Source organism: Cricetulus griseus (genome assembly GCF_003668045.3).
Source record: "Cricetulus griseus strain 17A/GY chromosome 1 unlocalized genomic scaffold, alternate assembly CriGri-PICRH-1.0 chr1_1, whole genome shotgun sequence".
Taxonomy (NCBI): Eukaryota; Metazoa; Chordata; class Mammalia; order Rodentia; family Cricetidae; genus Cricetulus; species Cricetulus griseus.
Genome location: NW_023276807.1, coordinates 40,130,055 through 40,150,897, shown reverse-complemented (window position 1 = coordinate 40,150,897; position 20,843 = coordinate 40,130,055). Strand labels below are relative to the sequence as shown.

The window sequence follows — 20,843 nt, the reverse complement described above, 5'->3', positions numbered from 1 at the left end:
TCTCAGGAAATAATTCTTGATTACAAGGGCAGGGTTTTCTCCAGTCCCTTACTCAGGCTTTATATTATAAGTCCCATCAATGTTCTCTTATGAGGTGTAGTGTCAGCTACTTTGTGTAGCATCAGGTACAGCAAGCACCTGGTCCTGAAGCCAGTCTCGGGGTCTTGTAAAATAACTGATGGACTTTCTACGATGCAAAGAAAAGTAGTACAAGCTAGCTAATTACCTCTTGGTGTTTGTCCTTCCTTCCAGAGAAAAATGTTGACTATTGTTCTAAGGCTTTTGGAAATCACTTTAGAAGACAACCAAGGTTAGAAATATGGATCCATAATCAAATGTATTCTGTAACCTGAGGGGCATTGTGTCTAGTGATAGATGCATGCATGATTTCAAAAATGATTCAATTTAAATAAGCTATATGAAAGAGAAAAATATGAAGATACCTCACAGAAAACTGTAGAGCCCGAAAAGGTGGTCTGAAAGATGCCTCAGAGCCAGGCATGGTGGTATAATTCTGAAGTCCTAGAACTCTACTAGGGAGGCTGAGGCAGGAGGATTGAGGCCAACCTGGGCTATATAGCAAGACCTTTTATAATAGGTAGGTAGGTAGATAAATAAGATGAATGGATAGATTGATAGATAGATAGATAGATAGATAGATAGATAGATAGATAGATAGATAGATAAGCATGCCTAAGTAATATTTCTAAAGTAATTTGTCATTTGACTTATCTATATATGAGTTTAATGAATATGGAAATTATTATGGACAGATATTTGACCAGTCCCATCTTCATCCCTAAAAATTTATCTCTTCAAGTTAATGTGCCATAATTGGGATATTTTACTGGGGGTGTTGCATATGTGATACTTGTGACCTATAGCCACTATTATGACCTTACCCATACTGTATAAAAGTAGTACCTCATTATATTTGATTTTAAATGTTTTGTGTGTTCAATCTTCCTCTGAGAATGTTAGGAGGTGAGAAGCCTGAGTATGCAAGTGTTCAACTTGACTCCAGTATTTCATAATAATAAATCGTTTTTAAAAGCAAGACATCTCTGTTTTTCCTTTAAAAATCTTCATGGAAATTAACCTGGTAGTCCATGGATCAGTCACTTAAATGAAAATGAAAGCCCCTATTGGTTTAAGGTCTATTATACTTGGTTGAGAGGAAAAGTCCTAAAGTAGTGGGTGACAATGATGGATTCTCTGTGGATCCACTTGTATATTTGCACAGAGGGTCCCAGACCTACATAGTCCTCTGGGTTAATGAAATGGGCCAAAAGAAGTGAGCATGTTGGAGATTCCCATGGCATGGGGTTTGGCCAGCAGCCCCTGCTTCCCCTCTACTGGGGACTCTCATTTGTTTGATACTCAGGACTTTCTTCTCTCTAGGGGCATCCCCACTGTCTTTTGGTTCCTAGGCTTTGGCTTAAACAAATCTAGCTTTAGGTGGTTTGCCAGACTGGGTTAAGGAGCACGACTCCAGTGACTCTAGAATGGCAGACTGAAAGAGCAGCAAATGGCCTAGCTGCCACTCTCTTGTTCCTCCTGGGGCCTTCGCTCTGCCCAGCTAGCACCAGACAAAGGGGCCACTTTCAGCCCTGTAAATAGCTTCTTGTGTCAGGGAAGGAGGTGGGGCAGGGAATGGCAGTGTCGTGCCAGCTTGGCTTGCTGCATTAAGGAAAGATGTCAGGACTTCTCAATTTGCTGCTGTCAGGCAAGTGTGCAATTTGTGTGGGTTTGTTTGAGGTCTGCATTCCTAGTAGAGCATTCCATCAAACTGCTGTTACTCAGATTGATGGGAGCTCGAGGAACGTCAGAAGGAGAGAAACACACAAGGCTGTAGATCACAAGAAGAGAATAAAATGATGCTGTAAGTAAAAGAATTTTACTTTGCAAAATTGCAGGAGTGTGCGTGCATGTGTGTATGTATCCATCCTAGTATGTCCCTAGGGAGAATGATGCCCTTGTGGCTCACCTCTGGCTCTGAGCTACCTTTTTTTTTTTTTTTTTATAATGCAAACACAAGAGGTGAACCTTTGTATCCAGAGGGCACTGAACCCACATGTGCAGAGGCCAAGGAGACAGGATCAATGGTAGCATTTATGTAAGACATAGCAAGTTCAATTGGAATTTCAGATTTGGACTTCTCGTAACACCAAACAATATTACTGCTTGAAGGACCCTTCTATCCTATTCTCTTTGTTCCTAACTTGGTCCAGACTGAAGGGGACTGGGAGTCCATGTGCAGATAAGCATGTATATGTTCTCAATGAACAGATCAGGGGACAGCCAAGAGGAAGAGCCAGTCATATGACTTGGGTTTAGAGTCAGGTTAGAGTCTTGTGGCATTCTAATGAGATGCAGAATATGAAAAACTCCCTAGAGCACTAAGTACTGCTAAATGGTGATTCTGTTCAAAGCTTGGGCAGAGAGTCCCAGCATTTCTGGGTTTTTGACAGTTGTGTTATCCAGTTTTCATCATTCTCCCTTGTTACCTGTCTTTACTCACATGTACCTGGAGGCAGCCTCCATTCTTGTTCTTCAAGTTTGTAAGGCTCTCCACGACTGCTAGTTTCCTGTCACTGTGTGGTTTTTTACTCAGTATTAACAGCGTTTCAAACAAGCCAGATGAACACACTTCTTTAAAATAGTCTCTGTTTGTCTGTATTTCTGTAGGATACATGTATGTGGGTGCTACAGGCTAGAACAAGGTGAAGTCCCCTGGGGCTGGAGATAAAGGTGGTTATGAGCTGCCCAGTGTGGGTGCTGGGGACGGAACCAGAGTCCTCTAGAAGATCAGCAAGTGCTCTTAACTGCTGAGTCCTCTCCAGCCTACACATACTGGGAAGGAGGGGTGCACAGAAGTGGCTGTAGCTAAAGAAGCAGCTAGCCGCCAGCAAGTTAGTATGCTCCACACTGAGACATGTGCCTTCCTAAGACTTTAAGCCAACTGAATCATGTTATTAGCAGATAGCAGTGTGATGTATATGTCTGAGCCGTAAGCTCTGCTAGTTGCTGATAGGGAAATTTACTTTGGAAAAAAATCCAAGAAAATTCCCAACAGAATATGATTGACTTAAGAACACAATGTGTCTTAGTTTTAACCATTTATTAGGAAGTGTTCAAAAACCTAGCAGGACTAAATCTTAAGTATGGTGTCTATATTCATAAAATGGCTATTTACAGTGTATCATTTTGTTTGACGGTAAGCCTACCTCTACATTTTAAATATTTGAACACCTTTTCCTTAACAGCATTGAAGTAGAAGGAAGAAAGGTTTATAATGCTGTCGGTACTTAATATTTGTTCTTGACATAACTAAATGATGTATTCCCTTCATCATGCATAGTTTCCGGTATACAGCCTTATCAGTTTACACAGTAGAGCAGGTCTGCAGATTGGTACCTAGCTCCTAGCATTAAATGGCTATCGATGGTCATTATCACTAATTAAATATAAGAATTTGGGTGGATTTAAATCCTTACCATTACAGATCAGCACCCGATATGGGGTTCTTGCATACATGCTATTAATATGAGTCTCAGAAGGTTTTTAAAACATTTTTCTTTCTAACCTTATTAAACTTTCTTGCACAATGCACTCTATATCTTGGCTGCCACTGCTTAAAATAGATAAGTTAGTCCCCTGTGTGTGACTCTATTTGTCTAGAGATGAATTGGTAGTCTCACTCACAGATGTAATTCTGTATTCAACTCCTATAAATCCACACAATCTAGATGTTATGAAAATGACTCCCCGAAGAGGGCCTGGGTGTGTATTCAAGGGGTGGATAATGCTTTGTCAGACTTAGAATGATGAAGGGCAAGTGGAATAGAATGATTGGAGAGCAAGGCAGATTTGCATGTTAGATGAGGAAGATAGCATGTATGCCAAGTTAGAGTACTGTTTGTGCAGTCTCAGTGGCTGGTGCCAATGAGACCTGGGCCTGATTTTATCTGCTTATCCTTGCCATCTCGGTGTAGGCAGCCATTTCTCAGAAGGGCCCTTCTCGATGCTTAGTGGACTTTGCTCATTTCATTCTATTGCTCATTAGGCGGTTAACCCACTAAAAGGCTGACTTGGTCATTAACACTATCTTCCTAGCTCCTAGCACAGTGCTTGGTACATCCTGGGCATTCAGATACGCAAGACGGGAGGAGCTCAGCACCTATGAATACGTTGAGAACAAATATGCTGCAAGTATATTTTGGTATCTTTCTCTCCGGGCTGTCTCATGGTGGTTAGACACACCACCCAGTAGCCTATCCTTCATTTCAATGGTTGGGAAAAAAAACCAAAAACCTATCTATTGTCTCCTCTTATTGGGAAGCTGAGCAAAATGAAAACAGTGTCTGTTTGAAGAACTGCCCCTGGCAGCAACACTCACTGATGCTGGTCCCTGCCCATGGGTGGAGCAGTGGGGTGACTCTACTCCCAGCTCCTCATTGGCCCATCCTCCACCCTCTGTTCCCCTGAGAAGTCAAGTATGGATTTTGTCTGCTAGTTACCTTTAGCCCAGTGGGCAGCAGGGTAGAACTCAGCATGTGACTAATGCCCTGAAAGACCTTGGCAGGCCTGGTAAGCACCCGCTGAGCTGCCCTGGCCCCCACCCCACCCCCATCCTCACTGCCTTTTTCTGATTCTGCTGTGGTGTGTCACCTAGCAGTCAGCTGTCCATGGCACAGATGGTGAGTAGGCACGACTACTTTCTCTCCAGATTTAAAATCTGAAGACGCTTGACTGTCTTTCTTTCTCTGTTATCATGTTAACCTTGAGATCTCTCTCTCTCTCTCTGTGTGTGTGTGTGTGTGTGTGTGTGTGTGTGTGTGTGTGTGCGCGCACACGCGAGCAAGCGTGCACATGCATGCTTACTTTTGCCCCGAGCCGTGATAGCACAAACCTGAACTAGCTGAGCAAACGTATTTTGTTGGGTCCTGTCATATTCTTGGTTCAGAAAAGCAGCTTGATATTCTGTTACTCTGTAGGGGGAAATAGTATAATTGTATAGATTTGATTTAAAAGGATGATTTTTATATTTCAAAAAAATATTTTCAGTCTTGTGACCTAGCTTTTAAAGGAATGTATTCTATCTGAACTAAAGTGGCAGCGTGAGCACTTGTTGCATTGTTGTGGAGTTTAGTGCAGTCTCTAGGCTCATTTCTTATTTCTTCCTTTGCTGTGTGCCAGCCTTGAGGGCAATTATTCATTCATACGCTTTTAAACTGAAACTGTTCTTGCCTTCTGGTGAACACTTAATTATTTTAGACTAGTCACTATATAAATTGCTTATAAGATACAATTTGGGACTTTGGCATATATTAGTGTTCATTTAATTTTCTTCTGTATATCTTGGCTTCCTATTTTGGCTCTGTAAATATGCAGGTAAGCATTTTTATCACCACAGCAACTTAGTATTCTGAGCTCAGAACTCGTCAGAGATCTTTGGGAGAAGTGATAACAACATCTAAAATTTATTGAGTAATTTCTTGTGGCACCATCCTTGCTGTAGATGGGAATCCTTTAGTAGTCCTGAAAGCTCACTGGAATGGGTACCATTTTCATCTCCATTTACAGAGACACAAACCAAGGTTCAGCAAGGCAAAAGAAGCCAGGAAAGCAGAAAGGCAGGCCTTTCTTCCAGAGTAGAGTCTTCAATACTGTTTCTTACCTTTGTCTCAAATACAATTCCATAACCCCTCTGCAGACTTCTGGTGTTTGTTTAAAAGTTTATGAGCACTGATTTATTTATTCATCTTAGGTATATTATCTTGGGGAATATAAAAGAAAGTGATCTAATTAGAACAGCTGGTTATGGATCTCCTGACATTTATAGCCACTTCTGCTGGGGAGCTGAGAGACATGTTGAAATTTAGGCTGGTCTGTTTTACCAGTTGGGAAACTTGTTCAGGAATCTCTTGGCAGAAGCAGTACCTCATGATCCTTAGGTGGTTTGGGCTTGTTCACTCTTCTTCACTCATATTACCCCTGTTAGCCTTGACAATGAGGACTGAGTGCCTTTGATTAGGTAGAAGGGAACAAAGATGGTGTTTCCTTCTTTTCTGAGTCACTTGAGCATCTTATGGCAAAAATTCAAGTAATTTTAATGTAGTTAATGAAGACTTTTTATATACAACACAATAGAGAAATGGAACACAGCTAAATGACTAGAGTGTTACCAGAAAAATGAAATTTGACTGTGGGGAAAGACATGCATCGTTAGGCTGTCGGTTTAATGCCTTGATTGAGCAGCAAGCCAAGAACTGGTGACTGGCTGTGGGAATTCTGGAGAAGTGTTCTGCCCCTGGAATGAACATGGCATCTTTCTCTCCTACAGAATTTTGCCTAGAGAACCAACAGTACAGTACCATGGAAGTCCATGAACTGTTCCGGTATTTTCGAATGCCAGAGCTGTTTGACATCCGGCAGTATGTGCGCACCCTTCCGACCAACACACTCATGGGCTTTGGAGCTTTTGCAGCGCTCACCACCTTCTGGTATGCTACCAGACCCAAGGCTCTGAAGGCGCCATGTGACCTCTCCATGCAGTCTGTGGAAGTAGCGGTAAGTGGTGGCCCAGCCTGCCTTGTGGGCTTTCTCTTCATGTTCCCTGATAAGTTTAACCTCACTGATGTGTCTTTGAAGACAGTTTAGAAAAAGAAGTTGTTGGTAGTAAACACATGAAGAAGCTAAATTACAGGGCGAGGCACGGAGACAGATAACAGGAGGTAGGTTACTTGTCTCTCCATAGTTACACAGAAGATAGTTCCAGAAATCACATTGAGCTTCCCTGTGCCAGGCTCTGTGTGGGAATAGAAAATTAAGAGAACAGGGAGCTTGGTTCAGTAGGGAAGAGTCACTGATGTTACTGGAAGTTTTATTTGTGGCACATCTGATCTGTAGAACTCATTCTCACACTGTTGGAAGGGACTCTGTGGTTTCACCCAGGCTAAGGCTATAATATTGGCACTTAATGGAGTAGCAAGGCTGCAGCATCAAGGATAGGGCATGAGGAACCAGCACTCAAGAGGCGTCTGTGCTTGCACTGTGAACACTATCTTGTCTGTGGCTGGGGTAAACTGAAGGCCATGAAGAAGCTATGAATGTGAAAGCCATCGTGTGTGATAAGGAATAGTGAGTGGGATTGCGTAGGGAGCTTCTATACCTGTCAATGAATACCCTTCCTTTGCACTCCTGTCTCTTCTTCCTTTGCTTCTTGATTTATTTCCAAAGTTCACAGAAAAGTCACAGTAAGTGACTGGAAAGCCGGAGAAGCCAGGTCTTCAGGGTATTTACTCTAGTGCACAGCCCTCTCTCTCCTCTGCTTTAACTAGAATTAGCTTCCAGTTTTTATTACTTTCAACACAGAAAAAGGCTGGCAAACACAGACATTTGCTGCTTTTAGATGGAGAGGTGAAAGGTCCCCCAACTGCTCCCCAGATTGGTTGCTGTGGCCGACTAGTGTGCCCTATGTAGAAAACCCTGGCTAGATTAATAGCTTTGTGATGCTAATGGGGTTTTATTTTAAACAAGTTCTGAGATCCGATAATATGAAGTTCTTAAAATATACCAAATATGTCGGTGATTTGTGACAGATACAGGCAAGGGCTGTTTCTGAGAAAGCTGGGCACTCTGCTTCATTTCCATGGGGAGGTGATGGCATTCCACCCGGCTTACCATACTCCAGGGAGGAGGCGTCAACTTTTCATTGAGTCGGTGTGACTTTGTGGCGTTCCTTAAATTCTGTATGGCACCTGGTACCATTGTTGTCACTATCAAAAGGGTAGGTGACAAGTACAGGTTTTAGACACCAATAATTCACCAGTGACTCTTGGAAATGGCCATTAGAGAGACATTGTGGGGACACTTGCAATGTGTTTTTTTTAAAAGGATTTATTTATATTTTTATTACATGTATGAGTTTGTGTCGGCATGTATATACACATGCCATATTGCATGCAGGTGCTCTCAGAGGCCAAAAGATGAGGTCATATCTGGGACTGGAGTCATAGATGGTTGTGAGTGGCCATGTGGGTGTGAGAACTAAACCTGGGTCCTCTGAAAGAACAGAAAGTACTCTTAAAGTTCCATCTTAGCATGAAGTGATTGTTCCTTATTAAAATAGTTACACATGTTCCCTAAGGACAGTTGAAAATTACAGATGAAAAGAACAATGAGATTATAATTTTACTATTCAGTATATGGAAGTTTCTGATTTTTCTCTTTGTTTATAAGAATTAGATTTACATCCGAGTTTCCATTCAGTGGTCTTAGGAATAATGAACTTGCTTTGCTTTTTAAAAATAAATATAAAATTTGAAGTTTAAACACAGAGTCTGGTAATTTAGTAGTTATAGACACATTCTAGGAGGCATTGTTCTATGGGCTTCTGATGGCAAGAAAGACAAATAGCACTGTTTTTTTAAAGTATTATTGACACCTGGCAAGAGTTTTGGGGCTGTCTCTCAGGGACAAGTGCTGTTATGTTGTTCCTACTTTGAAAGCGAGTGAGTACCACTTGTTAGTCATCTGCCTTCTAGTCCTTACCCTGTTCCTCCCAGCTCACGCAGCCTCTATCACTTCCCTTCCTATAAACCTTACACGAATGTTAAGGTGAGGAGTCCACATTTTGGTCTGGACGCTTCTCTCCCCGCCCACTCTAGCTGTTTCCTGGCTCTAGTTTGCGCAGTACTGACCCAGGACTTCAGGGTAAGTTACATCTTAAAGTTTCCTATAACCACTCAGGGCAGGGGAGAGGATGTGAGTCTATCTCTGTGGACCCAACAGGAAAGGCAGTACAGCTCTGGAAAGTGGCCAGGCTTGTGACCAGGATCTTGAAATTTTGAGGATGGTTTAATAAGACTCCATTTCAAGAACCTTGTCCCATAGTGTTCTGTTGCAGCTCACCTGTGAGCCTTGGTTACCTAAAGACCAACCTCTCCCTTGGGGCTAGGGGGACCGCCCACCTGCTGCAGATTGACGCTTCTGCTACTCCATGACTTTGAATAGACATGAAAACAGGCTTTGTGAGGGTGGGTTATTTGTTTGTTTTAAACTACTTCCATACTTGATATACAAGAGACTTATATTAGGTACAATACTGCTGGCCAATCCCTAGGATTTCTTACTTGCTAGCTCAGTCTTAATTATCATCCATAATCATAAGACTTATCTTAGGGAGGACGCCTTCCACTGGCCTCCTCTTATGGGTCACATGGCGACTGCAGAGCAGAGAGCAGGAGGAAGAGAGAAAAGAACGACTTCCTTCTTGCTCTTGCTTAAGTATGAGTCTGCCTGCTATGTCACTTCCTGCCTATATCACAAGACTTCCTTTTACTACATTTCCCAGAATCCTCTTTGACTCCTAGCCCCACCTATCTTGCTTTCCTATTGGCCAACAGTACTTTATTTATCAACCAATAAGACAAACACACAGAAGGACCTCCCCCATCAGTGGTCAAATAAAGAGACACCAAGATTTGCCCTCACAATTCTATACTCACAAACACAGAGACTTCCTGAACACATTTTCCCAAAAGGTGTTTCTGTATCTAAGAGTGTCTTTAGCTGGCAGTTCTCACAGGACAGTGTGGATAAGAGGGAAAGAAAACATATCCAGGGTGCTTCTGTTCAGAGAGCCTCCAGGAAGTTTGCAGACATCAATGTTTCATGCCTTTAAGTAACTTAATAGGCTTTCTGATAAATTATGAAACCTTTCTAATATTGTTTTCTTAGTATACTCACTGTCTTGGAACCTGAATATAAGGTGTTTCTGTGAGCAGTCTGGAGCTTCGAATCGAGTGGGAGGAGGAAGTGTCAGGCTGGTAATGAGCAGTGACAGTGGGTGGGTGCTGTGGGTCACCACAGGGATTACTGGGAACTAGAGGCAGAGCTTCAGTTCTTCACACCAACACCAGGCTGCAGAAGGATTAAGCAGGTGTCCTAGGGACTTAAGGAAAGAAAGAAGTTGATTTTTAATCTTAAAAAACTACATACTGATCTGGAGAGATATCCCAGTGGTTAAGAGTACTGGCTGTTCTTACAGAGGATTGGGGTTTAGTTCCCAGCACACATATGCTGGCTCATAGCCATCTGTAGATGCACTCATATACATAAATAAATGAATCCCAGATAACAATTTATATAATATGTAATATACCTGCATATTGGTATGTTGCTGAGTTCTCCATACCCAAGTAAAACAAGGGTTGATTGCATAGGAATGTGATAAGCCTGTTCTGAAAACACATGTGATTTTGTATAAATGATGCTACCTGCTATAGGCCTCATTAGACAAGAGATGTATGTACATTGAAGTGACAGAAATATTCTCTGTAATATTTACTTAAGTTTTAAAATACCCCTCCCAAATGAGGCCAACAGGTGCCTCAGGTGGCGGGGGGAGTGGGGGGGTTGGGAGGGATGACAGTTTTGTCACCACTCTGAGCTTCCTGTGAGAAATTCCTACTGCACATCAGCACCAACGTCTGAGAGGCAGAGTCACATAGGGTGGGACTTAGAGCTGAGGTCCCATTAGACCAGGTAGAGGTGAAGCCTGGCACCTTGTGTGTTCTCTACAAGGCTAGGTAAAAACCCTATAGACTGTGTTCTTTTGCCAGAGCAATATGTGCTGAGTTTTTCTAGTGATATTTTTTCATGTGCCTCCCCCTCCTCTGAATTTCTCCTAAACAAATCCTCTGTTTGGTATAGTGGACATTGAAGGAAACTAGCAAGTAGACAATTAACTAGGTTTGGAAAGTGCCCGAGGGCTTTTAGGATTAGAAGGCAGTGTTTCTCTGGACCCTGTCTTCTCAAGCATGAAGGCAAGTCTGGAGGAGCCTGCTTGCAGAACTCTTCACTGGGCTAGCTAGATTTGAAGCTCTGCTTCATTGCCTTGTAAACAGGGAAGTGAGGAGGGACCAAGTCAGCAAGCCTGTCTTTCCTGGGAGGTGGCTGGCCTTGAGAGGCCCCACACATTCTCCCTCAGCTAGTGGAAATCCAGCACAGACTGTTGGATGACACTGCTGTCTTTGCCTCTGGGAATAAAGAGCCAGGGTTGTTATCCAGTTAAACAGTAAACATGACCCTTGCCCTGTAGCCTCTGCCCTTCACCTACTGAGGCAGTGTAGGGGTGTTGTTTAAATACTTTGTCCATTATCATTCAGAGGTCACTGGACTGTGGGTGCCTCCCACAGGCTGGCCTTTCAGAGACCTCATTGTGTCAAGACCCAGTGTTGCTGAAAAGCAGTTTCATCCTGTTTCTGAAAAGATGTGTGTTGGTGGGCTGAGCAGGGAAGCTCCAATCAGCCAAGTGGCGAATGTCAGGTGTAAGGGAGGGGTGGACTCTGGAAGCAGCAGTGCAGCCCCTTCACTGCCAGGATTGTGCTTCCATTTGCTGCCTTTCCCCTTAGGATAGATTGATTGAGCATTAAAATCTGAGCCTTGGTAGTTTCCTGAGAAGTTACTTGGCCCCCCACACCTTCCTTTTCTTCTCTCTTCCCTCTGGTTTCCTTGGGTTGCTTTTTATTTATATTACTGTAGATACCCATTTTATAGATAAGAGATTAGTGAAGCTACAATGTGAAGTTGGACCCTTGACTTCTCAGAAATCCTCAGGGACATAATTTGCTATTCTTTAAATATCAAGGTAGGTTAGAATAACTCACCACCCTGGGTTCCTGCTGCCAAATACTAGCAAGAGTGTTAAGTCTCTAGGACCATGTAAGACATAGAATCTCCCTGTTTCCCATTTCCTGCCTTTCCTCATTCCTGCCCTCAAGGGGAATTGCGTTTTTCTTTCTAATTTAGCCTAAGTCAACCTCAACTGTATTTACCAATGTGGTGCATAGAGAAACTGATCCCAGAGGGACCTTAGCGCCCTGTAGATGCTGGAGAATGTGCTGGTAGCAAGGGCCTTGACTGTTGTGCTTTAGACACACCTTCCTTCATTTTTTAAACTTGGAAAACCATATCCACACTGAAGCAGACCCATAATTCCCTGCTTTCCAGTCTTGATTAGGCTCTGCAATGTGAACCTATTTTCTGAGCACAGCCCATTCCTCACCCCACCTTGTTTCTGCAGGTTAACTTAGAAGGCCACACTTGAAACATTTGATTTCAGTAGCAGCTGTTCCTAGAAATCTATCTGTGGGCTTGGATAACCCAGTAATGAAAGGCTCTGCTTTGTAGCACATATGGGCACTCTGGGCTCCAGCTGTCAAACTGCAGGGTACAGTCCTCCTTGCTGTAGGTTTGTATAACTCAGGGAATGAGTGCCCACCACTTACATGTTGCATTTCTATTTGGGAAGAATGGGAACACTCCTGCCCATCCAAGATGACGATCCTTATAGGGGAATCTGTGATTGTTCATAGAACAAATTTCAAAGCATGGCACTTGTTGTCTAGTGCCCCCTTCTCCAAGTCATAGCGTTTCCCTGACAACTGAAGGACAGTGGGACCTTTTGCCCAGTTTCACCTGTCCCTTGTAGTTAGTATCTCTCCCTTTATTTTCAAGCCTTTGCTAATTAGTTTAATTAATAATTAGACTAATAATAAATGCCTTATCCTTGGGTTATGTTGTCAAGATAATGGCTTTATTAGGAGTAAATGAACTTGTTTAGGTTTGGTTTGATAGTTTTACCTCCATCTTTCCCCAAGTCTTGAAGACAAGGTAACACCAAAAGCTTAAGCCTAACTAAAGAATTGTTTATATAAAGCTTTGGGCAGTTTTTGGAGAGCTGGGGTTGTCTTGTCTTGAGGTTTATGCTCATCACTAAACCCCATCTGTTTGTCAGACTTCCCTATGGACTGGGAACTGTTTCTCTGTACCTTAATTCTTCCCTTTCCTATGTTAAATGACAGATTTCATGTTGTCCATGACATCGTCTTCCTACAGCCTTTCCTATACACTATACTTGTGATAGGTTTCTTTCTATAATGCTGCCCTGATTGTCACCACTCCCTGCTTAGGACTTGTCCCTGGGATCCTGCTTCTCAGACTATAGGGCAGGACTAGGATCTCCTGACAGTCTTGTTGAAACCCTGATTGCTGGGTCACACCCTCAGAGTTTCAGGTTTCAGCCTGCATTACTGTTTCTCAACACATGTCAGTTGCTTCCCCAGTCTATATTTTATAGACTTGTTTCTAAGATTAAGAAATGTTAAATATGAGTCTTTTCTATTAAATACTATAAAACTTTTGTCTTCTCCACCTTTTAAAACTTTCAGGAAAAGTTTAACCCCGTCCCCCATGGCATTCCAGGAATTTTATAATCTTAAAACAGAATAGCTAATGGAATGAGACCATGAAGTCCAACTCCCACCAATGGGGAAAGGACACAGTCCCCACCCCTCAGGTGCATTTCCAGTCTCTCTTCTAAGATTGACCTCTTGGTCAAGAGTAAAGTTTACGTTGTCTAGATAGTCCAGTTAGAATGATGGTCTCTTTCTTTGAGACACAGAACTTATTTCTGACAAAGACAAACCTGTTAAGTCCATGCCCCTCAGGGTCCAGACCTACTCTTGTCTGTCCCTGTTGACTTCCTTTTTTTGTTTTGATTAGGCAATATTCCTTGGAGTCTTTGGTCACTCAAGGACAAGACGTATTATTTACTTCTGCACCGCAGTGGCCATATCACCTGACTTGACTACTTCAGGGAAGAAAGATTATAGCTTCACAGTTTCAACCTGTTTCCATCATCACAGCAGGGAAGGCATTGTGGATCACTCCATTCATGGTGGCTGAAGAAGTTTGTGTTTGTGTTCCCACAGACAGGAAGCAGAGAGCCAGCGAGAAGCCAGGGACCAGATATACCTTAAAACACCTATACCACCACCCACATCTGTCTACTAGGCCCCACCTTTTTAAAGGTTCCACAGCCTCTATTAATAGAGTAACTAGCTAGAGAACATGAAGTCAGAGCATGAGCCTGTGGGGTAACATTCCAGGTTCAAACCCTAACATTCTACCCCTGGGCCCTGAAGGCTAATGACCATCTCAAAACATAATATACATTTAGTCCAACTTAAGAGTCCCACAGCCTTTACAGTCCTGTCACTGTCCAAAAGTCTATATCCAGAATCTTTGCTGAGACCCAAAGCAGTCTTTTAGCTAAGAGCTCCTAGAAAATACAGAAACTATATACTTCCCATATACACAGAGTAAACACCTCCATTCTGAAAGGGAAGGATGGTGGCATAGCAGGTGGGGGGGGGGGTAGGGGAGCAAGACTAAAACAAGGCCCAAAACCAGCAGGGCCAGCATCAAATCCTGTAGCCCTGGGCCTAGCATGAGAGGCACATGTTGCCATGATGTGCATTCCAGTGGTCTAGGAAAGCCCCTCTCCTTGCCCTAAGTTACACACACAGCCTCCATCCTGGGATGGCTCTATTCTGTGCAAAAGCTTTCCTTGGCAGACAGCCTATGTTCTTGTCCTCTCCAACATCCTGAAACTCTGTTGTAACTTAGTCTTCATCTCCATAGCTTCATCTGCAGACCTCTCAGGGGCTCCCTGCAGCAAATCTGATGCTTATATTCCCTGCCTGGTTCACAAGATATCCTTAAATCTTGTGATGCTGCCATGGTTCCATAATCCTAGCATTTTGTATGGCCACACAGCTAGTACCATGAGGACAATACAACATTTCTGCTGTCAGCCTGAGCAGTAGCCGTGCCCCCTTGCACTGTGGTCGAAGTTGCCTCTGAGTTCCAGGAGAGGGAGAACCTTGGAAAACACTTTCTTATGTAGCTCTGTGTAAGTCAAGCACCCTAGGAAAACTTATTGTTGTCACAGTTTAATGAATATTACTCATTTTTTTCATTAGCATCCTCTATCATTTTAATTGCATTTATTCACAAGGGAATCCATGTATCTACAAAGTGATGTAGCTTTAAAAATATATTGCCTTTGTATAATTATTTTAATTAAAATATAATTATATAATTTCCTTCTTCCCTTTCCAACCCCTCTTGTTTATCCCTCCCTCTCAAAATCATGGCTTGTGGCCCCCTTTTCCTCATTGTTATTGTTACACACATACACACACCTAAATATATAAATAAAACCTGCTCAGACCATATAGTGTTAATTTAGTGTTGGCCACTTGGTATTGGATAATCAATTATGGGACTAATTCCCAATGGCGGACTATGTTTTCTACTCTTAGCATTCCTTAGTTGCCTGAGTTCTTTGTCTAATGGGTGAGATGTCCCCCTCACCCTGTTTCACAGAGAACTTTTTTTTTAAAGTATGGTCTTTAAAGTGAGTTTTTCGGTTTAGACATAGGAGGTTTTATTTTTCATTAAACTCAGTTCTTTAGTGTTGGTGTGTATTCACAGCACTTGGTACCACGTCTCACACAAGTATAAAATGTAGTTGAGTCATCTGCCTTCTCCTAGTTTCATGTTTACCTTCATGCCAAATATACATATATGATGGTGTGTTTGTGTATGTATGTATATATATGGTATATATAAGAAGAGTGGATGAGTGGCATAAGAGGTACCATCCTGAATGCCATGTCATAGGACTTCCCTGAGGACAGCATGGGACAGCAGGGTACCTGAAATTCAACTCTGACTGCTCTTTGACCCTGCTTACTGGGGTGGTTTCCTGTTTTCTTCCACCAAACCTCAAGCCAGAAGTGATCTCTTCCACTTTTTTGGCCAATCCTTTCTTGTGGTGCTGGAAGTTCTTCTATTATGTTCTGATTTCCCTCAAGGGTTTCCTGGATGTTGTAAATGTGAAGGGCCCCTCTCTGAAATGTGAAATGGGAAGAAGGCTCTAACCAAGTGGTTACTCTTACCTACCAGTGTAGAGAGAATGTCTGAGGGGTTTCTGTGGCTCTCTGGACCCCCTGTAGTGTCTTTGTGGTCCTAGAGAGCTCAATAGCTCCTCCTGCTACTTGGGAGGGGGTGGGTGGGGCAAGGGGGAGCTAGGAACTGACATTCTGTTCACAATCAGGACTGATGTACATGGTAGTGGTATTTAGGCCCCAGCAGGTGGAGACAACTTAGAAGAAAGTGGTCAACAGCGACATGCACACCTGTCCAAGCTGCCCGTAAACACCTGGAAAGACTTGCATATGCTCACACTTATTTAGTAGCTGATACCTGAGGTGCCACTCAGGAACTGAAGGGTCTCGTGGACTGTATTGCAGTTGGTAATGAGAGAGCTTTGGCAGTACCCTCATGTAGGTGATTCATGGAAATAAAATTGAGTGGTCTTCCATGGTTCTTCAAGGGAACTTACAAATTCTGCACTTCTTCATTCAGCTGCTAGTCACTGCCTAGCAGTTTGTATTTATCTTACATCTAACTGACAAATAGTAATTGCATATATTGATGGTGTACAGTAAGTAAAATAGGCTCACAGATCTCTTTTACAGCATCATGGCCGTCATTCATTACAGTGTATTTATTATCTGCCTGAGAATGGCTAGGACAGGAGATTTTAAGTGTTTGTATGACAAATGACAAGTCTCGGGAAAAACAGACATGTTGATTAGCTTCCCTTGGCCACAGCATGCACCTCTATAAAGGCATGATGCTGTGGGCTTCTTGTTAACAATCTGCTTGCCCCTGTCCTTCCCAATAGGGTACTGATGGTGCTCGAAGATCAGCGCTCCTCGACAGTGACAATCTCCTGGTATACTTCTACGATGATGTCAGAACACTGTATGAAGGCTTCCAGAGGGGCATTAATGTGTCAAGTAAGCCCGTAGCTGCATTGTTGTAACTGACACTTTGTTTTTGTTTCTCATGAGGAATGACCAGCCTTCCTTTCAAAAAGGCACATCTGCCAGTCTTTCACATACCCAGCATTGAGTGTTCATGTCCTGTCTCCTTCTGTAACTTGTCAGAGCCAATCTCAAAACTCATAGGGCCCTCCAGATGTCCTCTGTCAGTAAATGTGTCCTATATTTGATGGAGAATAACACATACTAGGCTCCAATGTTTCCTATAGTTTAAAAAAAAATTGGACCCGGCCCATCATTTTTCAGGCTTACTGAGCCATTAGCATGCATATTTTGAGAGAAATACTGACTTCCCAGGGAAGCTGTGCCCCATCAGAAACACCCTAGAGAACCGTTGCTGTCCAGTCACCTGCCTCCATTGCAGCCTCTCTCCATCTCCCCACATTGAATCAGACCTCAAGCGAGACCACTGCTGGTTTCTCCCTTCATGTCTTCCTGCACTCCCCTTTTCCGGATCATAATCCTGCTCTTCCCACCCTCACAGCGTTCTTGACACGTTGGTACCCTTTTAACCCCCTGCTGCATTTCACTGCTTCTATAAATGTCTTCCTGGCATGTCATTTTCAGTCCTATCTCAGAGGGGCATCTCCCCCTTTTCCTCTCAGCATATCTCACATCTGCTTTTGCAGTAACCCCTTAGCCTACAGCCTGCCAAGCCCTACCTTTTGCCCTCCAGCCTGTGCTGCTTGAGACCATGTCCTTCCATTCGCTCTCCCCACAGCTCTGACACAGGGTACTCAATACATTGTTCATAAAGGAACACTCTTTTTAAGGGTGATTTTTGCTTTTCTGAGATTCCTCTATAAAGATAGATCTTAACATACTGTATGTCAGCTTCCGTTTTTTGTCACTGGCAGCTAGATTGTGATCTTACAGTCAGGAACCAGGGGAGCTTGCATTCTCTGTGCCCCCACAAGACATGTGTGCACTCAAGAAGTACCTGCTGTTTATTGCCTGACACCAGTGTAGTCTGATTACTCAGCCCATTGTATCCAGCAGAGTATGTCTATAAAGGCACATTAGCCCGTTGAAAAGAGAAAGCAAACTTCCTTGTGTATCATTTACCACATGAACCTTTTGAAGTTAGCATCCAGGTCTGAGTTCATCTGTGACAGTAAATCTCCCCGAGGTAGAGCAGACCAGCATCAAGCTATGTGAAAATATATGTATTGTAAGTTACGTACAGCCTTTCCTCTATAAGCAGAAAGTGGGGTGTATCAAGGATTTGGGGGCTTACACTACTTCTGGCACATAGGCATCTTTCTGTTCTGTTATTTGTCTAATTGGAAAGTGAGTTGTCTTCGGTAAATCACAGAAAACTCGAATGTAAGTTTTCTTAATAGCATTGATTAAAGGCAGCTGCTTTTTAAGTCGATGTTAACTTTTTTCCTCCAAGAGACATTTTACCCTAAACTTTAACTTTCTTAGGATCACTCGGGATTGAAATACGATAGAGAATAAAGCCCGCATTTGCGGAGATGATCAGAAGTTTGTTCAATGGAAGGAGAAGCTAGCCTAGAGCTTTTTAAACCTAATTTTAATTTTTTAAATTATTTTTATGCATCCTTTTTGCCTGTGCACCCTTTACATGAAGTGCCCACAGAAGTCAGAAGAGGGCATCAGACCTCCTGGAACTGGAGTTAGAGATGAACTTTGGGTGCCTGGGTCCTCTGGAAGAGCAGCCAGTGGTTTTAATTGCCAAACCATCTCTCTAGCCCCCTTAAACCTACTATCTTTAAGATGCACCCAGCTGCATGTTAATGTCACCTTGGGATGCTTTTTAAAAAGTACTAAAGCTGGGTATGGTAATCTGGTGATGGATGGTTTTCAAGTTTGCAGGTGAGCTGCTGCTTATCCACAGTTTTAGAGATGGGATAGGGATAGGTGTGTTGTGCCCATAAAGAGCCAAACAGTAAATACTTTAGGCTTTAAGGCATTTGGGGCCATATAATCTCTGCAGCTTCAGATATAGGAGGATGACTTAATAAAGCTGTGTTCTACTGCTTACAAAACACTGCTTACAAAAACAGCCATTGGCTCGTTATGGCCCTTGGCTGCAATTTGCCTGTCGTAGTTCTTGAGGATTAAAATGGCATCGTTCCTGTAGCTGAGGGGTCTTCCATCTGAGAAGCAGAGCTGCTGACCCTCTTGTGAACTCTGTTTTGGTTACAGTACTGCAAACTGAAGAGTCTAGAAGAAGGACTCTTTTTGTCAGGTCTGTTTTAGGAAACGCTCAGCTAGCACAGCTCATTTCATCCCGTTTTCCCTACCACTCACTGGCAGTTGAATCAATCCACTTGCATGCCACACTGCTCTAGTCATAAACCAGGCTTCTCACAGCCCCTGGTGAAACCATTCTTTTGTCTTCCTTGCCAGTTCCCCCATGTCCCCATACCCAATCAGAACACCTTTACAGTTCAGACTTGGACTGGTGAACCTAGATGTTGTAGCATCTTCACTTTCCTTCCATTCCTCCCTTTGGGGTGAGAGATAGAAAGTTAGCAGGACTGGGGCAGGATACAGGAAGCAGCCAGGGCAAGATGTTATCCTCAAGCATATTTACCCAATGCTGCCATCATATTACAAGCACATCGAGGGATTAGCCCAGTGATTGGGTCAGAACCTTCAGGACTCCATCACTTCTCAGAAGCCGGTCAGCTGGCACCTGAGCCTCCATCCAACATATGACCTTTGGGGGACATTTAATTCTGAGTTGGAATGAGAAATTCTGGTGGCTACCTCTTCTGAAAACCCACAGTAGTATCTCTACACTCAGCCACTGGCATGAGGAGAAAGTCACAGGTTAAATGTTCTTGAAAATCATGTTAACTGGGTGGTGAGGGTGCATACCTTTAATCCTAACACTCAGGAGACAGAGGCAGGTGGATCTCAGTGAGTTCAAGGCTGGCTTGGTCTACAAAGTAAGTTCTAGGACAGCCAGAGCCACTTGATAGAGAGACCTTGTCCCAAAAACCCAAGCCCAACAACAAGAGTCAGTCATATTAATATCTGCCTTTCTCTTCTATCTCCAATCCCCTTGTGTTTAAGAAACAGCAAATAAACAAACATAAAAACCACTTCAGACTCCAGGAGAAGAAAACATTTCTAATAGGAACTCACTGTTTCTAATTTCAAGACTAGAGTCTACCTGATATTTTAAGGAATAAAGAAACAAACAAAATGCAGGAATATTTAACGGTCAAGACCATCTTTTGCTTCATCTTTGTTTTTTCTTTTTGTAGACAACGGCCCTTGTTTAGGTTCTAGAAAGCCAAACCAGCCCTATGAATGGATTTCCTACAAACAGGTGAGTTCCCTGGCTCTGATAGCTCTCTTCATATCTATGACCAAATTCTCAATGTAAGCTAAACATAATACTCAACCAAATAATCAGCATAAATGGAGAAGAGGTTGATTTGGGCTTGGGTTTGGGGGTATTCAGTCCTCCATTGTGGGGGTTGCTTGGTGCCTGGCTGTGTATGTAGATTATACAGCTTGTTAACATCTTAGCAGATCTGAAAGTCAAGGCAGATCTGCAGCAGGGCTAGCCTAAACCCAAGGCCAGTCCCTGTGACCCTGTGTCTGCCAGCTAGACCCAATGTCCGAAAAGGTTCTGCCTCTTCCCAGAGTTCTTCCACTAGGAAGGGGCCAAGTGTTTAAGCACATGAGCCTGTGAGATCCATTTCAAACTCAAACCATAAGAACAGCTCTGTAGATTGTCCAGCACCCTGGTGAAAGATTGCTGTAGCAGGAAACATGCTGCACTTTGGAAACTCCAGATCACCTACGGAAAAACAGAGCATAGTAAATCCTGGGAAACTCTAGCAACGGATAACTTAAAGCACTTGTTAACCTATATGGATTATTGCGAAGTATAACTTTTTAGATATTTTAGAAGTCTCCAGAAGCAAATGGTCCCCCTACCGAGACCCCACTTGTCTTTGCCTGAGGAGTGCTAGGAAACTTAGAAACCCCAGTTTGGAGTGTCTGCCTATTTTATAGATGAGGAAAACATGTCCCAGGAAACAGTGTAACTTGCCCATGCGCACACATGTGAGTGGCAGAAACCAGACCACA

General features: G+C 43.0%; 1 protein-coding gene across 5 annotated transcripts in view; it reads left to right on the top strand.

The window, feature by feature from the left end:
• Acsl1 (acyl-CoA synthetase long chain family member 1) overlaps positions 1–20,843 on the top strand; it is a 63,376-nt gene that overhangs the window by 14,467 nt on the left and 28,066 nt on the right. For 3 of the 5 annotated variants that reach the window (XM_027391099.2, XM_027391096.2, XM_027391098.2), the window contains exons 2-4: positions 6,347–6,573; positions 16,607–16,721; positions 20,009–20,073. In XM_027391099.2, the coding sequence (XP_027246900.1) occupies positions 6,379–6,573; positions 16,607–16,721; positions 20,009–20,073 (375 nt within the window). In that variant the 5' untranslated portion in view covers positions 6,347–6,378. Of the gene's footprint in view, positions 1–4,478; positions 4,701–6,346; positions 6,574–16,606; positions 16,722–20,008; positions 20,074–20,843 lie in introns of those variants that run through there. The other 2 variants (XM_035453267.1, XM_027391097.2) reach the window with 2 other exon arrangements.